General features: G+C 38.7%; 2 protein-coding genes across 7 annotated transcripts in view; one reads left to right on the top strand and one right to left on the bottom strand.

The window, feature by feature from the left end:
• Positions 1-18101, top strand: part of NBEA (neurobeachin) — a 723704-nt gene that overhangs the window by 514974 nt on the left and 190629 nt on the right. For 4 of the 6 annotated variants that reach the window (XM_030818536.1, XM_030818537.1, XM_030818538.1 and 1 more), the window contains one exon: positions 7690-7826. In XM_030818536.1, the coding sequence (XP_030674396.1) occupies positions 7690-7826 (137 nt within the window). Of the gene's footprint in view, positions 1-6258; positions 7515-7689; positions 7827-12066; positions 12178-18101 lie in introns of those variants that run through there. The other 2 variants (XM_030818539.1, XM_003270263.2) reach the window with 2 other exon arrangements.
• MAB21L1 (mab-21 like 1) lies at positions 9079-11948 on the bottom strand. The gene has a single exon (XM_030818540.1). It carries the CDS (start codon positions 11423-11425, stop codon positions 10346-10348), a length of 1080 nt encoding a protein of 359 aa, XP_030674400.1. The 5' UTR covers positions 11426-11948; the 3' UTR covers positions 9079-10345.

Here is an 18101-nt window from a genome sequence, read left to right as displayed (position 1 = left end):
TGACACAGGGTTGTTAAGAGAAATAAATCATGTAAAGTGCTTTACACAATTCTTAGTTTAACCCTTTCTTCCTTATGTCATAATTATTCTTGTGTATTCTTTACCTTATACTATAAGCTCTTCGTGGGTAAAATTTATGTCTTATACACCACTGTATTCTCTCCTTATATGCAAAAACAATACACTAATTAATTTTTGTTGACTACGTGAATGAATGAATGAATGAATGCTGAGTTAAATATATCTCTACACATTTAATTAGAAAGCAAGCAAGTTATACACTAGGAAAAATACGATAGTCATAAAATTATGCCATTTAAAACCGTAATAGTATGCATGTAATATAACTAGAATGATCAATTACATTATAACTCTCATTGGTTATCAGTATATTTTTAAATTTATATTTTATCTAAAATAAAGTTACCTTTTATATTTATAAAGAAAAATTTGAAATCAATTTCAGAAAAACATAAAAGATGTAATATATTAATTTAAGTGGGCTTTTACTATGACATATAAATGCAACACTGGTATATATCATTTTCTATATTCAATTCCACAAACATAGATTGCATACTGTATGACAGATACTGTAATAGGTGAACAAGATAATAACCCCTGTCTTCAATTAGCTTGTGCCAAATGGGAGAAACAGACTTTTAAACACATATATTTAATATACTATAAGTGCCATAAAGATATGGCTAGGAAACTATGGAAATATAAAGGCAAGCTACTTAATCCAACCTAGGGGTGCAAAGATTTAAATCATATCCTCTGGTTTATTCACTCCTCTAGTCTAGTAGAAATTTACTCTTTCTGATCATTAAATGGTATCCCAGTGCCATAAAAGAGTCAGTACTCTTCCAGAAGGTGAAAAATGTATTCCGTATGTTGAACTAAATGTAATGTAACTAGAAACAGAAATCTTAGCTGGCTCACTTACTAAATCAAAAGGCAGAGCAAATTTTCACACTGAACATTAAAACTATCACTGTTGTTTAGTACTTTTTGTACTAGAAAATAACTCCGTGCTATTTTACTTATAGTATATATGCTTTGTAAGCTTTTTCTTCTAGGAAATCACACATTGCCTTTGCAGAAAATGCAGCAGTTTTTTTTTTGTTTTTTTTTTTTTGGTTCCCTGTAACATAAAGAATTACCTGCTCTACAAATAAATTGGCAAACATAAATAGTAGGTTAAAGTTAGAGCATATTAGAGTCTTTCTCAGTACTTTTTAAAATTATGTATTATAAATACATTAAGGTAGGATTTTAGGTAATAGTGTAAAAATAGATGATCTACCATGATGAACAACTAATATGCTAAATTACAGTATTCAGTTGCTCATATAAGAGGGCTCCATTCCTTCTATGTCTGTTTTAGACTGTGCTAAGTTGAGTTTTTCAGATGTAGGTTTACTCTCATCTCAAAACACCTAATATGTGTTCTTCATCATCTGTCTCATTTTATACAATAATAATCTAAGGAAACTCTGATCTGTGGGGATAATTAGTTATTGTTAATCTTAGTGTTAAGGATAGATTATGCTCAGGAAGTCACCTAGCAGCATCAAGAGGCCAGTTCCTGAAAACAGTGAGCTTTTGTGTAAAATTTGAGTTTATAGAATATTTATAATGGATAGTTTAGGGGAGGGTACATTGTGTCTTTGTGAATATGTTGGGGAGGAAGTAGTACTGAAGTTTAAATTCATAACCCTTGAGGCATTGTATTCTATGAGTTGTTAAAGTATTTTTATTTTATTCAAGCAAAAACATCCTGTAACTATTTCCATGCAAAAAAACGTTCAGGGCTGGAGTGCAGTGTCACTGTCATAGCTCCCTGCAGCGTCGACTTCCAGGGCTCAAGGGACCTCCCACCTCAGCTTCCTAGGTAGCTAGGATGATAGGCATGTGCTACCAAACCCAGCTAATTTTTTTAATTTTTCATAGAGAGGAGATCTCGCTATATTGCCCAGGCTGGTCTCAATCTCCTGGCCTCAAGCAGTCCTCCCGCCTCAGCCTGCCAAAGTGCTGGGATTACAAGTGTGAGCCACCATGCCCAGCCCTAAAAAAAAAGTTTGAAAATTTCAAAATACCATTACTCTGAAATTTTATCTGGACAACTATCAATATTCTCTGTATATAAATAAAACAGTCACTATCTAGAGACTTTGCTACTATGATTTTTTTTATTTCCTTCAGACACTTCAGTCACCTGAAACCCAGAGAACCATCCTGGATATCTAAAATTTGGGAATCTAAAATTTTTTACAGTATTTTTTCTAGAACTACCCCCTCCCTCAGGCACATACACAAATACTTCCATTTTTATAATGCTCAAAGCTTTCCTAGGATTCCAAAACAAAGTTACAACTTTATTATGTTCTTCAGTAATTTGTTTTGAGATTAAAACATCTTATTCTTTTATTTATATGGGGGAGAATGTTTTAGGGAAATTGACTGTACCATACTTAAAAATAATGAGTCTATGGCCGGTTGCGGTGGCTCAGACCTGTAATCCCAGCACTGTGGGAGGCCAAGGCGGGCGGATCACAAGGTCAGGAGTTCAAGACCAGCCTGGCCAACATGGTGAAACACCGTCTCTACTAAAAATACAAAAAATAGCTGGGCATGGTGGTATGCACCTGTAATCCCAGCTCCTTGGGAGGCCGAGGCAGGAGAATCACTTAAACCGGGAGACGGAGCTTGCAGTGAGCCGAGATCACGCCACTGCACTCCAGCCTGGGTGACAGAGCAAGACTCCGCCTAAAAAAAAAAAAAAAGGGTCCAAAGCAGTGACAGATATTTTAGATATGTTCAATCACTCATGCTATGAATTATTTCCCTACAATGTATAGCACATTATAAAAATAATTGTAAAAATTTACTCCCTTATTATATTTTTGTCCTGATTTCTTTGGAATAATATTATTTTACATTGAACATACAGAATTTCAGATTAGTTTTAGTTCTTCTAAATAATGTCAGGATTTTAAGTTTAATAATTTACTAGATTAGTCAATGTTTATTATCCCAAAATAACAACATTTTACATGTTTTAAAAGCAAATTGAGCATGTAGTTTCCAAGTAATTGAGGCTGAAGAAAATCCATATTGCTAATACAACTTTTAACAATATTAAACTAAGGTTAGGAAATATTCAAGTGATTCTAAAATACATTGTAATTTTATGTACCCTAAATATAGTTTACCAATTGAAAGTCATCAAATACTTCTAACAATTCCAATTTTAATTAAACTCCAACTCTTTTTTTCCATACATAGTCTTTGCTGTGCTTTACATTGAAAGTTGTAAAGAAGCTTAGCATTACTTGGAAATGTAATAGCCATCATTGCCTTTTAATCACTAGAATGCAGTTTACCCCCTCCTGAAAATGATTAATTTACCCCTACCCCCGCTCCCCTCCCCTGAAAATGATTAATCCCTGCAATTGAGAAAAAGAAAAAGCAGCCTCTGACCTCTGGGAACTGGCCTGCCTATATCTAGGCCTCATTCTTTTTCAGAACTGGCCTGGAGCTCACAGCTAGGCCATGGTGTTCTCTTGTTGGACATAACCTCACAGAGCACCAACTTCATACAGGGTTGTATGACGATGATGTGAGACAAAAAACAACTTTATAATTTTGACTAAGCACAGACAAAAGCAAGATCACTGTGCATACCACAAAAATACCAGACATTCCCCTCTTTTGGCTAATATGAGTGACTGCTACATCTTTTCAATTAGAGCTTTAGCATACATTTAGTCTTCCCTCCCTCTAGATAAGATTGATTGAAATACTTAATCATTGAATTATTTCTGATGCCTGACAGAGCCCAATCCAGAGCAAAGCCCTGCTTTCCTGAACTCTTCCCAAAATCACTTAAGTAAAATCCAGATCCTACAATGAGTCTTTTAACACCCCCTAAGTCACCCCATGGTTCTTATTGTTGTCAGTTTCTTTCACTGCAGTGAATAATAAAACCCACTTGTTCAACTACAGATGTGTTCTTGGTGGTCTTTGTCAAGAAAGCATTGACACATCCAATAACTTAAAATTTGTGAATATTGGACTATTAGTTCTGTAAAAATATAAAAGAGTTTTGTGGCCATGCACGGTGGCTCATGCCTATAATCCCAGCATTTTGGGATGCCAAGCCAGGTGGATCACCTGAGGTTAGGAGTTCAAGACTAGTCTGGCCAACATGGTGAAACCCTGTCTCTACTGAAAATACAAAAATTAGCTGGGCACAGTGGTGCGTGCCTGTACTCCCAGCTACTCAGGAGGCTGAGGCAGGAGAATCGCTTGAGCTCGGGAGGCGGAGGTTGCAGTGAGCCAGAGATTGGGCCATTGCCCTCCAGCCTGGGCGACAGACAAGACTATGTCAAAAAAAAAAAAAAAAGAATTTTGTAAAGTTTTACCAAAATGTCGGTGTATTATTAAGATTTCTGTGCTTGAAATTTTTATTTTCATCAAGATAATCTAAACCCACAAGAATTTAACATTCTACTTTAAAAATATATTTGATAAATGGTTTCTTTTTTAATGTAAAATGTATACTTTCTACTGTACGTCCATGATGAGGTTTACCATCTCAATTGGTTAAAGATCTTACGGCTCTAAAAAGAAGTTATTATTTTAAAGATTCATTATGCTTGGGTGGTTTTTGTTCTAGTTCAGATTTTAAATTAGATAAATGGGAAGTAATACCCCTATCCTTCTTTGAAAAATAGTAATGGATCAGTATTTTTTAAGCATTATATTGCCAGTTGTAAAAAGTAAATAGCATTTATATTTTCCTTTTAATTACCACTTTAGATGGTGGAATTTTAAATTATTATATGCATCAATGCAATAGGAAGAGGTTTTGTCTTATCCATTTGTTTAACATTTAATATCAATACTTTACTTCTATGTATGCCGAGGACATTATAATTTATTATTTTATTGCTATAGTAGTGATTGGGATGAATATCTTTACAGTCATTCCTCAACTCACTACATCAAGCAAATTTAGGAGGTTAAATGTGTAGTTATCTAAGTTATCTTCTAGAACAGAATCAGCTAGATCACCATCTCACCGTCATTCAGAGATGCTATTTTTCGTAAACTATTTTTATTTGGAAAGGGATCCGAGGTTTTCAAATAACCAAGTACCGTATGGAAGATCTGCTGGCTTGTGATTGTGCCTTATGTAAACATTTTAATATCGGATCCCTAAAATCCAAAGGCTCCCCCAAAGGGGATTAAAACATAATCCCCTCTCTCTATTCTGTAGTGGATTAACTCCGTATTCTCTCTGCGGCTGGTTTGCTCCCTGAAGACTACAACAAAAAGATTCAGTGCTCCTTAAACATGCTATAGAATTGGAAGTTGTAATTGGAGATTTCCAAAGGACGAGGGTAAAAATGACACACTATTAATGCTGAATATTTCATGATGTGTCTTTCTTAAAGAAAGACCAGTTCGAAGCCCTTTTATAAACGCCCAGAAAATCTCCTCAACAGAACGATATTGGAGTAAAATCTAAAGGAAGCCGTCTCCTTTCAGAAACACAGAGAAGTAGAGAAGATGTGCTCCCCACATGGATCGTATACTTAAAATGTGTCATGTATTTCAATAAATCAATGGGTATGGTTTTGATGTTTCACGATCTTTTTTTTTCATGTTCTCAATTTGGATACGTTAAATTACTTTTTAGGAGAAAGAAGTAATTCGCCATTTTTAGTGTTTTTGACCATTATTTGTCTCCAAATGCCAGAAACCTCTGTTGAACTATTAATCTTGATAGTCCTCTGTCTTTAGAATGGAGACTTTTTTGAGGTTTTTAGCAATGCCCAACAATGTATAGCTTTGTTTCCAGTGTCAACCAAATCACCTTTCTCACCTTGCCCCAATCAAGAGTAAACCGCATAGATTTCTTCAGAGAGAAGATAGGAAAAGTGGCATCCAAGGGAGCGTCCTGGTTGCTTAAGGGTTAAGGGAGCGGTTCGAACCGGCCCGAGCGTTGGGGGATTCGGAGGAGGGCGCGGGAGGCCGGAGGCGCCGCCAAGCGCGCGCACAGACCCTCCAATAAACACAAAGGAGGGCCTGGGGAATAGAAACCCAAATCCACTTGTAATCGTACAAGAGATTCGGGCGTAATTACTTGAGCAACCTAGATTAAGATTGATGAGCCTTTAAAGTGGTGCTTCAGATCGACTGCCTCTCCCTTTCCAAAGAAAAACCTTGTGCAACCGAGGTGGACCCCGACTTGGCTGGGCAGAGGCCGAGGCCCAGAGTCCGCGAGCCCCGGGGGCTCATCGGGGGATCGAGAGCAGTGAAATGAAAGACAGGGCTGTGCATGGGTCTGGCCCGGGCAGTCCCGACAGGGCTGAAAGCTGACACTGTCACAGTTTGCTCCTTAGCCACCCCCTTGTAATCGCGACAGAAGCCAGTCCAGCCCTCTGTGTTCCCGCAGCCTCGGGAACGGCCTGGCTTTGTGCAGGGCGGTCGCAGATTGGGTGTGTGCTGCGCCAGGGAAAGCCAACTTGGCAGCGTCTCCCGAGCCCGGCCCGGCGGGGGCCGAGGGCGGTGTCGGCGCGGGGGATCTCCGCCCGGAGGGCCGAGGCCTAGCGGCCGCGGGGAACCTAACTTTTTATTGCCTTTCTCCGACTGTTGTTGTGACGCATTTGACTGCATTGGAGAGAAGTGGAAGGGATTATGATGCGCCCTTGCTACCTACAAATGAATAGTTATATCGGATCCCCACGTTATGTATAACGTTATATCGTGTTTCAAATCCAGGATTGCGAAGAATGTCTCCCTTTGGGGAGACTTTACAGGAAACATTTAGGTAATATCCCATTTGAACTCATATTCTATACGCGTAATTCGTGATTTTCAACCTTAACAGACTGAGGGAATTCGAAGCAAGCACCCTGGGAGGCCCTTTTAGTGAAGCTGTTTCTGTAGTTTCCAAAGTTGAGAAGTAGCACTTTCGCACGGTTTTTTGAGAATCGTTTCGTTCAAGCGTCTTGCATTTTCATCACTTTTGATATATTCCCTGTGAGAAAATGACTAAGATTTTCGTTCTCTTCTACATAAGAACTTTATGTAATGTCCGCATGCACGCGTGTGTGTGTGTGTGTGTGTGTAGCGCGCCTTAGGAGACCGATATTAGATTAATCTTCCTGCAAGAGGCAAACCCCTCAGAACAGCGGAATTTATCATTTAGATCCTTGCCCCCTTCTCGTCCTCTCGCCTCTCCTTGGGGAGCGCCGCTGCTGAGTGGGACGGCTTCGCGCGATGGCTGGTCTTGGGGGCAGTGCTGACTGCCTAGGGTCTCTGGAAAAGCCAGTGATACTCAATGGAGAATTGGGGCATTTGTCCGTTCTGCACTTTTAAGTAGGTTAATGGCAGCCCCTCACCAACCATGTAGGATTTCTAGATGGAAATTGAGCGTTATTCGGTATCCTGACCTCCTGGGTTTTCATACCGTTTTTTCTCTCTAGTCTCGTTATAAGGTAATGTATAAAAGCTACGTAGTCCTTACCTTACGTGAAAAAAGAGTATGCCGCATAATACAGGCACCATTTTTTCTAGTGCATCCTTACCAATAAAAACCTCTGGTACCTTTCTGGGAGGGAGCAGGAAGGGCCACAGGGGCTCAGCCTGACTTCCCTTGTCCTTGCCTTGCAGGCCCTGTGGTTCTCAGCACCCCTGCCCAGCTCATCGCTCCCGTGGTGGTGGCCAAGGGGACTCTCTCCATCACCACGACAGAAATCTACTTCGAGGTAGATGAGGATGATTCTGCCTTCAAGAAGATCGACACGAAAGTGAGTTAAAGCGATTCCATGTACAGTATTGGTGGCTTTGTGGCAGGAAGTGGTTTTCAATTTTGTTTGGTTTTACCTGACAGTGGAGGAGGGGAGCACATTCTCCTCTTTCTCATAGAAAATAAAATGAATGAAATAGCATGTTCTCTTTATGGAATTGAAGAATATATTAATGAATTTAAATCCCGTATTACCAGAGCATGTACATTTTAACAGTCTTTCTGGGAGTGCCTTTGTTTGCACTTGGGCAGATTTGGTAGTTAAGCCAATTGCTCCCAAGTCCCTGGGGCCCAGAATCTCAGGCTCTGAGGCTGAATACAAAAGGTCTTCAGAAATTTCTTATTAAGATCACTTTTAATTTTCAAAACTTTATATTGTAATGTGATTATTGAAAAGTTATAAGGAAACTGGGGGGAGAGCCATTTAGATATAAATTAATCTCCATTAGTACACCCATTTTGTCCATCTCCTGAAATAAGAATGGGTTTTATATGTGGATTTAAGAGAAAAGCAACTGATTCTCTGAGCTTTGATTTTAAATATGTATGCTAGCACTCAAATGTTTAAATATTGTATTCTTTGGGCGTAATGCCAGAAAATACATATTTGGACCATTTAAATGCATATTTATTAAATGTTATTGTGTAGATTTTAAACACCAGAGTATTAGAGTAGCTCTTTCTCAGCATTTTCTGAGATCTATTCTAATGTTTTAACTTTCATGTTACTGTGCAATTTGCAAACTTCTATTCTGGGGTTAAGAATTCAAGAGCATGAAGTGTCATGCTAGAAATTCTAGCATCATTTTGCAAAGATCTTCCTTTATTTTCAGAGGCAGTTATTCTAAAATAGTTAAAGACAAATGCTCCCACAGATCCAGAACTTGTTTTTAATTTAGATATTGAAATAAAATGTTATAAAATAGTATTTGTAGACTAGAGCTGAAATCCAAAAATTTACCATCACCTGAATTAACTAACTTAAGGCCCATAGGTGATCAGCCTTTTCAGCACTTGTTGACTACTAAACTATTCCAAGAATAGCCATGGGACTTCTTTTACTTCCAGCTCCAAATGTAGTTTTTAAAATGAGCTTGAATGCACTGTATTTTATTTTAAAAATAGCTTAAATTTTGTGTTTATCCTTTTATTAGCTTGCCCCATGAAGTCAAAAAGAAATGCTGAATTTCTAATGAATTTATTCTGCTAATGGAACCCTTATTACATAAAATAAGGTTTGACATAAAATATACTGGTCAGAAAGGATCGTTTTATTAGTTTTCATACACAATTTTCAAAGTTTCATTATGACTTTGTTAAGTTCATTTCCTCTGAATTAGTCAGATTTTTAACTCAGTCATCTCTACTGTCATGATAGACTTTTTTTCTTATATTATCAAAAATGCTACAAGAAGAGCAAGCTTTCAAGGGTAGATTTCAGTTGTGTCTGTTGTAGAGAGGAATTGTCTTACAAGTAAGTTAGAGACTGAGAGTAGATTGTTATCTTATGGACCTATACAGAAAGACCTTTTCTCCAATGTTTTATTTTTAAGGATTTCATTAGCATATTTCTCAAAATGTTTAAGATATTCAAGTGGGTTTGATTTTCAAAATGCAGCATTACATCTTGTGAGAGGAAACAATTTAAAGTGAGACACAACAACTTTTATTTTACTTCATTTATTAGCATCTAATTAAATAAAAACCAGCAACAAATTAAAATCTAAATCACAAAAGTAATTATCCAGTGTATTTCAAGTGCATTTTTCAAATATATAATTCAGATATTCAAGCGTTATTATATAAGCTGAATTCAAATTTCTTTGAATATATTTAAATAACATTTCAAGTATATTTATGGAATGTTAGAAATAGAACAAGCAATATTTGAAACAAAATGTAAACTTTTTAAAGTTCAGACACTTTCAAAGACAGATAAAAGTACCAGGAGGAAATCTACCTTTAAATGGTATCTTTGTTAGTGGAAAATGTCTGGAAGTATCCAGAACGGCAATTTAAGTTCTGTTCACCAAATCACAAAACACCAACATCCACACTTTCAAAGACAATGTGAGATCACAATATTTGTTACAAATCAAAATATACATTACAGTTTCTTTCAGATGTCATATCCAAATCGTGTTTACTCACAGACAGATGCACCTAAATCACCAGGATTGCTATAATCCTTTGATAGTTAGGCAGAGTGTTCGTCGCGGTCTTGCATTACAGCTGGGCTGTTTACGGAGTGTTACGGTGTACTTTTCAAGGGAGATAGGAAATCGTGTGGAAAGAAGTCTTCTAATACTAGTGGCTTTGGGTTTTTCTCCATCCGCTTCCCCTACTTTTTCTCCCCTTGTGGGGGTGGGTGAGATGATGTTTAAATATTGTATTATTATTCCTTTTTAAAGGAAGAGATTGTTTGCACTGCGGAGTGGAATATTAGGAATTGAACAGAAGTTTACACTTAATAAGGACTTTGAGAAGGGTAATAATTTCGGCTCTTGATTAAATCATCCTCTAAAGTTTTTCCAAACTTTTCGGGTTGGTCAGGATCTCTCTTGCCAGTCGCCACGTTTGTTTGGCAGCGTTTTCCAGAGCTGAGTGAGGTTTGCCTTGAAACAGATCTAAGTTCGGTAGAAAGTAGTGGGGACACCGCCGGCACTGCAGGCAGGAGATAAGTTGCAGCAAAATCCCGTTCAGCCGATCACCCAGGCAAGACTCGTCCCAGTCCGACTCTCGGGGATGCTTTTCACACTCGTAGGAAACCAGAGTCTTCATATGGTAATTGTTCAAGGGCTGGCCCGGCAGTTCAAGGTGACGATCCCTTAAGGTTTTGAGGATGGAGAGGCACTTCTTCCTGCAGCCCCCCATCTGCAGTCTGTTCTCTGCCTCCGCGAACTGCAGCACCCAGGCGTCGCTCTCCGCCGAGCTCTGCTTGCCGGCCAGGGAGTGGCACTCCTTGGACAAGAGATTGAAACCTTCCGCCTTGACCTCCGCCACCCGGTTGGGTCCCGGCCAGGGGATGTGGGGAAGTGGCCAGTGGGCAGCACTCCTCGGCCAGATCCCGGTGCATTTAAAGGCCGGCGTGATCTGCACCACGTACCTATCTCGGATTCTCAGTTTCACTTCACTGGTGTCTGCCACCATCTTTACCACATCCCGGTAGCTACATTTGTCTACTGCTTGAGCCACCAGCGTCTGAAACCTGGACCGGATTTTGCGCGCCGAGAGGTAGCCGGAGGCGGTAATGAATTCCACCCAGAGGGACATGCTCCTCTTGCGCCCGTCGCTCAACTTCAGCACCGCGCAGCCGGGCAGTGAGCCATCGTCCACAAAGTTGAACACCCCCATTTGGTTGAGATAAAGCACCACTTCAAATTCGGTGGGGGAGATGACCTCGAGACCCTCGTAGCGATTGTCCATCTCGTTGAGAGAGCTGATGAACCGCGGCTCCTGCACTTCCACTTCCTTCAGTACGTCGGAAACTACTTTGCAGACTTCCCGGATAGTTTTGGCAATGGCAGCTTTCCTGGCTTGGCATTTTTCGTTGTAGTATTTATTCAGATGGTAGACCAGCTTGGCCTGGGCCGCAATCATGTTGGGGCAGAGATCCGGATTGTACACCGGAGTCTCGCAGTAAGCTGTGGGATCCAATGCGGCTGCTAGAGCTGGAGCCAACTTCGGTGGAGAAACGGGCCGCAGCACTCAGAAATGGATCAAAAATGCCTTTCGGAAGTGCTGCAGCGTTGGTTTCCCTGCTGCTGCTGCTGCTGCTGCTGCTGCTGCTGCTTTTCCCTTCCTTTTATCTTTGAGCCCAGCCGTTCTTAAAGTGAAAGATTGTCCTCCCCCCTCTCCTTGCCTCTCTTCCTCTTTTAAAGAAGCCTTGTGTGAGAGAACCGCATGGAGAGATCACCTTCTCAGGAATAAAAAACAAAAGTTGCGCTGAGACCCAGCAAAGCTCTTCCAGTAGGCAAAATAAGCACCCCTTTCTGTATTTATTTACGCTTTCCCGTAATCATTGTGTGTGCAGCACTGTTAATCAAATGGAGGAAAAGTGTGCTGAGAGTGTGTCCGGGGTGAGTGTGCGTGTGTATATGTCAGAAGAAGCTGCTGTTGGTTTGTCTAAGAGCCCAGATGCACTCGTGTGGAAATTATAAAGGCAGGGCCAGGCAGGCGGGCGGCCAATCGCCACTGGGCTCGTCACGACAGCCTCCTTCAGCTCCAACCCGGCTAATTAATCCCCCCTCATGGATATAGGCACACAAACTAAAGGTAGGAGGCTGCTGCCGGCAGAAAACCACCCAGGCCACCTAGACAGTTTGGAAATCAAGAGGAATCTCTCAGCTTTGGTATTACTTGAAGCATATTGACGTTTTGAAAAGACTTGGCAAAGCGGTTCTCTTCTGTGCCGAAAACCTGCTTGTCTTTTTACCGCTGAAATGCAAATACAGGTGTATTAATGGGCATCCATCAATTAGTGATCTAGACGGGGTTTTCTAAAACAAAATCACTAACTTGCATTTAGAGTAAGATAATTAACGTCTGTTAATCCTTGGGGTCTTCTTAAATGCAGGTTGAAAGTTTGTTCTTTCATGCAGACTACTGGCATATGGAAGTTGGCTTTAGATGGAGGAGTACCTGTGTAATTTTCTCATTCTGGATGTTCCTATATGTTAAAATGATTTTTTGAAACGTTATGGAGGTAGTATGCTCTTTTTTTACTTATGTTTTTTCCTTTTTTGCATTTGTTGAATCTGAAAATTATTGCTGAGTGCGTTAGATGTTCTACTCCCGTTTAAGTTAGGATGTTTAAAAAATATTTGGTATATCCCTCTGCCCCACCAGCTGCAGTCTTTGCACTTTGGTGGACTTGCCCAGCGTTACAAGCAGGACACAAAGCTATATATGCACTTATAGAAACATTTGAAAAATAAATTGTCCCTGGGATGGACAGAGTACTTTAGCGTTATTTCATAGTGACCTGTATTTTAGTACGTAAAATTCAGGTGAGATCATAGAGATCATGCTTTCTCACAGATAACTATCCCAAAAAATTGAAGGTTTGGGGTTTCTGGCTTGTTTATAGATGTATAATTAAGGATATATCTCCTGTCTTAAGTGTCCTTAAGTGGTGACCTGGCAGTAGACTTCTAATTTTATATATTTCGTGTGATTTAATTAAGGGAAAATGGTTAACATTTTCAAAGAAAATTAACTTGCAGTTATCTGGGGGGTTTTTTTGGATTTAAACATCATTTTGGAAACAAAAATGAAATGAATCATTTCATTTCGGAATTTTGGAACCTGGAAACAGGAGGAGGAATTTTTTTTTTCCTAGTTGGTGGTCCAGTTGTGTCCTCAAAGTACAGGAAACTAAAGAAATACTACTTAGTGGTTTTGTCGTGGTTTTTAAACCTAGGTGGATTTTTTAATTGTCTACCTTTAATTTAGATGCCACGTCTTTCCAGTTAAGAATATTTCCCGTCAAATCCTGTAACTCCCGGTAACAGGTTTGTAGGCACTTTCAGAGCCACTTTTAACAAGATCTTCTTCAGGGCTCCCACTTGCTACTTTAGCTGTTGATTTTTGTTTGTGTGTTTCGTTTTGCACAGGTACAGCATCACAAAACCACCTATTATTTAATTTCTCCCTATCCAACAGTGATAGATTCCAATTTAGCTGAAAATAGTATACATTGGGGTGTGTGGCGCCCATCTACTCTATTTCCCAAGAACCTTCCATCCCCTTAGGAGCAGGGTCTGGGAACACCCAAAAAGCCCCTCCCCACTTTGCCGTCGTCGCGGGTGAATGCACTACTACCTTTTGGCAGTTGGAGGGGAGACGCATCAGAGCCGGAGAACCTGCAGCCACGACGGCGAGGATGTGCAGTGGTCTCTGGGGAAACGCTGCCTTCTGCCCTCCCCCGGCGCGGGTGGCCCTGTGCCGTCCGCTCGCAGCCTCTCTCTCGCTGCCCCGCATTCCCGTGCCCTCCTACTTTCCTCTCTGGGCTCAAGATCGCTACGCTTTATTTGTGCGTGAGCTTCTTTGAAAACCTTACTTGGTGTCCCGGCTTACTCTCCACGTCTGCTCCAGACCACGCTCTGCCCACGCACCCCTCAGCCTGGACCGCCCACGTCCGGCCCAGGTGTGGTCGCAGCCAAGCCCCCGCCGCGGGCCCCTGCGCCCTGCGTTCTCTCCCTTGGGTTCAGGCCAGAGATGCTTGCCCCAAGACCTCGCCCCTTGCCTTCTTGGGCCACCTGCAGAACACCCCTGGTTGTCAAGGACGTGAGACAGCCGAGGACGGGGAGGCCCCGGGGCTGTTCGGGGGACCCTGAGTGGGTCCAATGGGAAGGACGCGGGCCTGCGAGGGACGCCGGCCGGGCCTGGCTGGAGCCAGGCGCGCAGGTGGCGCATCTTCGAGGCTCACTGTGCAGCTTAATTGGGTTAAAGCGAAGCTAAACACCGAAGCACTTTGTGCAAACTAATTGGTGCAACCAGCGCCTTTTCACTAACGATTTGCACTCTGAGAAAGAAAAATGGATGGTGAGAAAAGGTGTACTAGGAAACTCGTTAGAGCTAGAGTGTTCAGGAAAGTGAAGTCATTTAGTTTCAAGGACGCCAGGACTGTGTTTTCTAAGCTGCTTCCTTAAGCACCCCTCACACACGGAGCTGAAGGTGATTTACATAACACAGGATTCACCGGTCCGCGATTATCACTGTGGGTGAACTGGGCGCCCTGGAATGAATAATACTCTAGTGCAAGTACTGCTTGTTGCTGCAACACAGTGATTTTCTATTACACTGAACACGTGAAATGAATTGCCTTCTGTAGCTGAATCCTTTCAGTGATCTTAGACGCCCCTCATTGTTGAAGCGAGAATTAAGCTATTCGGAGAAGTGTGTTTTCCATCCCCGAAATTTTTTTATGGAAATGACCTATAGAGAGGGATTACAAATAACAGTGTATTTTTGTGCAGTTCAGCCGATTTCAATCTAGGCTTGGGGGATGTATTTATTTTATGGGAGTAACATATTTAACTATTTTTCAGTAAATTTTAAAAATATGTCATTTGACCTATTAAACTAGTTATGTCAAATGATTATGCAGCACATAGAGATGGCTTAATATACATTTATGTATTAATGTGAAAAGTTTTTTTAAAAACTCCAGTTATACCAGTCTTGCAATATTTTTTGTTGTAAATATACTCAGTGCTACTAGAATAAAATTGTGTGTGTGTCATGCTTTAGGATGTAAATACTTCATTGTTTTCTAGTGGTATGCATGCAGACATCTTTGACATGAGCTAATAATAGAATGATAATTGAAAATTGGCCTAATTGAAGTAGAAAACATCTCAAGAATCTCATGATTTAATGATAGTTTGAAATGCTTATATTGAACGGTATTTAGAATGTTAATGCCTAACTGACTTTTACATTGCATTTACTTAGTTTATGAGGCAGGCTTGAGTTAAAACGTACCAGTTAGGAAAAAAAAAAACAAAAACAAAAAGGACATAGCACACCATTATCATAAATGTTAGTAGTATTAGTGAATATAAAATAATTAAATATTGTGATCCTTAACACTTCGAAGCGTTCGAAATAACAATGGCAAAACAACTTTTCCTCAAGTACTGTTTCCTAAATAACTTGTGTCCACTTCTGTAGACCTGCTTACTTATATGGGATATACAAAGTAATTCATAAATAGTGTCATTGTTAAGCTTAAAGAAAAACTCTGTTATGTTGAGAAATACAAGAATGCAAGATTTCTTTGTTTTAGAAAAAAAACCTAATTTAAATTTGAATTGCATGTTCATAAATCTCAGCAATTGTAACCTTTCATCTGGAAAAAAGGTATCTTTTAAAGGATATGCACATACATGTTAAGTGCTTATATAGATATTGTTTGGTGTATTTTCATTATCTGCTAGCTGCTAGTCTATTCACAAGTATTCATGAATTTAAAGTTTTATTTTTTTAATATATGCTTATTACACTGGGGAGATAAAAAGAATATGAAGTTGAGTTTATTACATTATTTATCCCTACTGCTGGAGTGGCTTTGAAGGCTCATTGTAGACATCTGATTTCTTTCCCCCTTCTTTTTTTTTAAATGCACCCAGGCTATTTCAAGTGTTTCATTCTGCCAGACACAATATATTTCTTTTTTTACACTAGAGAAATTAAAGACAGATATTTGTGCAGGGTTTTCTTTATGTGTCACATTAAATAAAGTAAAATAGAGAGAGTTTTTCTGGTAATCTAATTTGATGGCATCTATACCTTTCTTCCTGTGTGATTCCTGGTATAAGAACACTTGAGACAAAAAATAGCTTGAAACCTTTCAAGGTTTCAGTGATTTCTTAAAGTAATTATTTCATTTTTAATATCAGATTTATTTCAAAGTCAAGCAGAGGACTGAGGTCACCGTTTGCGCAATTTAGACCCTATTTTATTTCTTCAACTAGAACATTTTGAGAATCATGGTTAATTTTTTAAAATTGTTTATTCTTCACTTGACTGATGAAGGCCTTCGCCTCAGTTTTCTTCATCACCCTAGTTCACAATCATATAGTCACATTTGTAGTGAAGAGTACTTTTTTTCTCTACAGTGTTGCTTAATAAACTTGATATTGGTATTAATAGGTTTTTGAAAAGAAAATTTTGAGATTAAAAATGGAAGTTGGGAGTATACTTGTAAGAAATGACCACCACTGCTTGATTTGCAGATTTAGAGTAATACTGGATAACTAGCCAAAACTTTTCTTTTGGTAGAAAAAGAAATTTAAAGCCTGGCTTATTTTCATAATTGTCTCTGTTTCCTCACTTCATTTGCATGTGTACACAGAGGTACAGGATGTTTTCAGTTATATCTGTAAACTGAAAAAAAAATGGGGGAAGGAAGGTTATCAACCTAAAGAATTTTTTATTGTTCGGCATAAATTGTGATCTCTAACCTTTTCCAAACATTTAAGGACAATGAAGTTAGTCATTCATTTATTGAATATTATGTAGGAAATGTGGATTCCAATAGTCTAATTTCTCACAAACCCTTCAGAAAGTTACTATTATCTTTCTAATAAAACTAAAATCTTTTTGTTAGATTTCAGCTTATAATTTTCTTGTGATATTATAGAAATATTCAGACAGGATAAATGGGCTCCCATGATTCTTTTCTATATGAATGTATGAAAATTAGGTATTTCCTCACCCGTAACATATACACAAATGTATGTATGATTTTATATACATGAATTTACATACATTTGTGTATATGGCTACATCTTTAGTATTCTTAATATGCTATATTTTTATTGCATTTCGAGAAAACAAGGGAATCAGAATCGATTAGTGTCTGTTAATCCCTACATCTGTACTAGGTCATCCAGGACTGCATTGCTGTCATTACTGTTTCATACTGTATGTGATTAAGCCACTGAAAATATTCAACATGACCTTGAGACTAGAATATGGTACGTAGATAATCAACTTCCAGTGATTACATGTCTAAAATAACCTTTCCTATTTTTAATTTATAGTTTTGGAGCTTATTTTTTAATAAGCAAAGTAATTCTTCTAAAGTAAGATTTATTTTTTTAATGATCAGTAACTGGAGTAATAATTTAAAAGGATAATTACATCAAATAGAAAACAATTACCTTTTATCATGTATATTATGTGCAGTAAAATAAATGGTTTATAGAAAAAGGAAATTAGTTTATAAATATAAATTTTCTTTATATCTTTACATATAAGTATAGAGATAACTGAGAATATAATACCTATATAATATTTGATTTCCAGTTACATTTCATTATTTTCACTGTTGTAATAATATACATTTTAGTACACCAATATGTACTATTTCTTGAAAGCACACTTTTTCATATAATGATTTGTCAAAAATATCAAGTCTAAAGTAATACTAATGAATAGTTAATACTTTTACATTCACATATCCTCATCCATTTTATTATCTAAAATCCCAATCAAATTAGAAGCATGAACAGCATAGTTTGTAAGGTGTAGTGTTCCTGACTAAAAAAAAAAAAAAGTGGGAACCTAGTGAAATAAAATGTATACCTTCGTTTTTCTGTGAAATTTATTTTTTTAAGTTAGATTTGTCGATGTGTAATTTGCATACAGTAGTATTCCATGATTTTTCCATATGATTGTGCCATTCTACGAATTCTGACAAATGTATACCATCATAGAAGCTCTACCATACATGTAGATAGAACATTTCTATTACCACAAAAATGTT

Source organism: Nomascus leucogenys, chromosome 9 (genome assembly GCF_006542625.1).
Source record: "Nomascus leucogenys isolate Asia chromosome 9, Asia_NLE_v1, whole genome shotgun sequence".
Lineage (NCBI taxonomy): Eukaryota > Metazoa > Chordata > Mammalia > Primates > Hylobatidae > Nomascus > Nomascus leucogenys.
Note: the sequence above shows the minus strand (reverse complement) of the source record. Positions and strands in the feature narration are given on the sequence as shown.

What these genes read in the sequence shown, in the direction of transcription:
- MAB21L1 (XM_030818540.1), bottom strand. Translation starts at nt 11,425, where the DNA reads ATGATTGCGGCCCAGGCCAAGCTGGTCTACCATCTGAATAAATACTAC.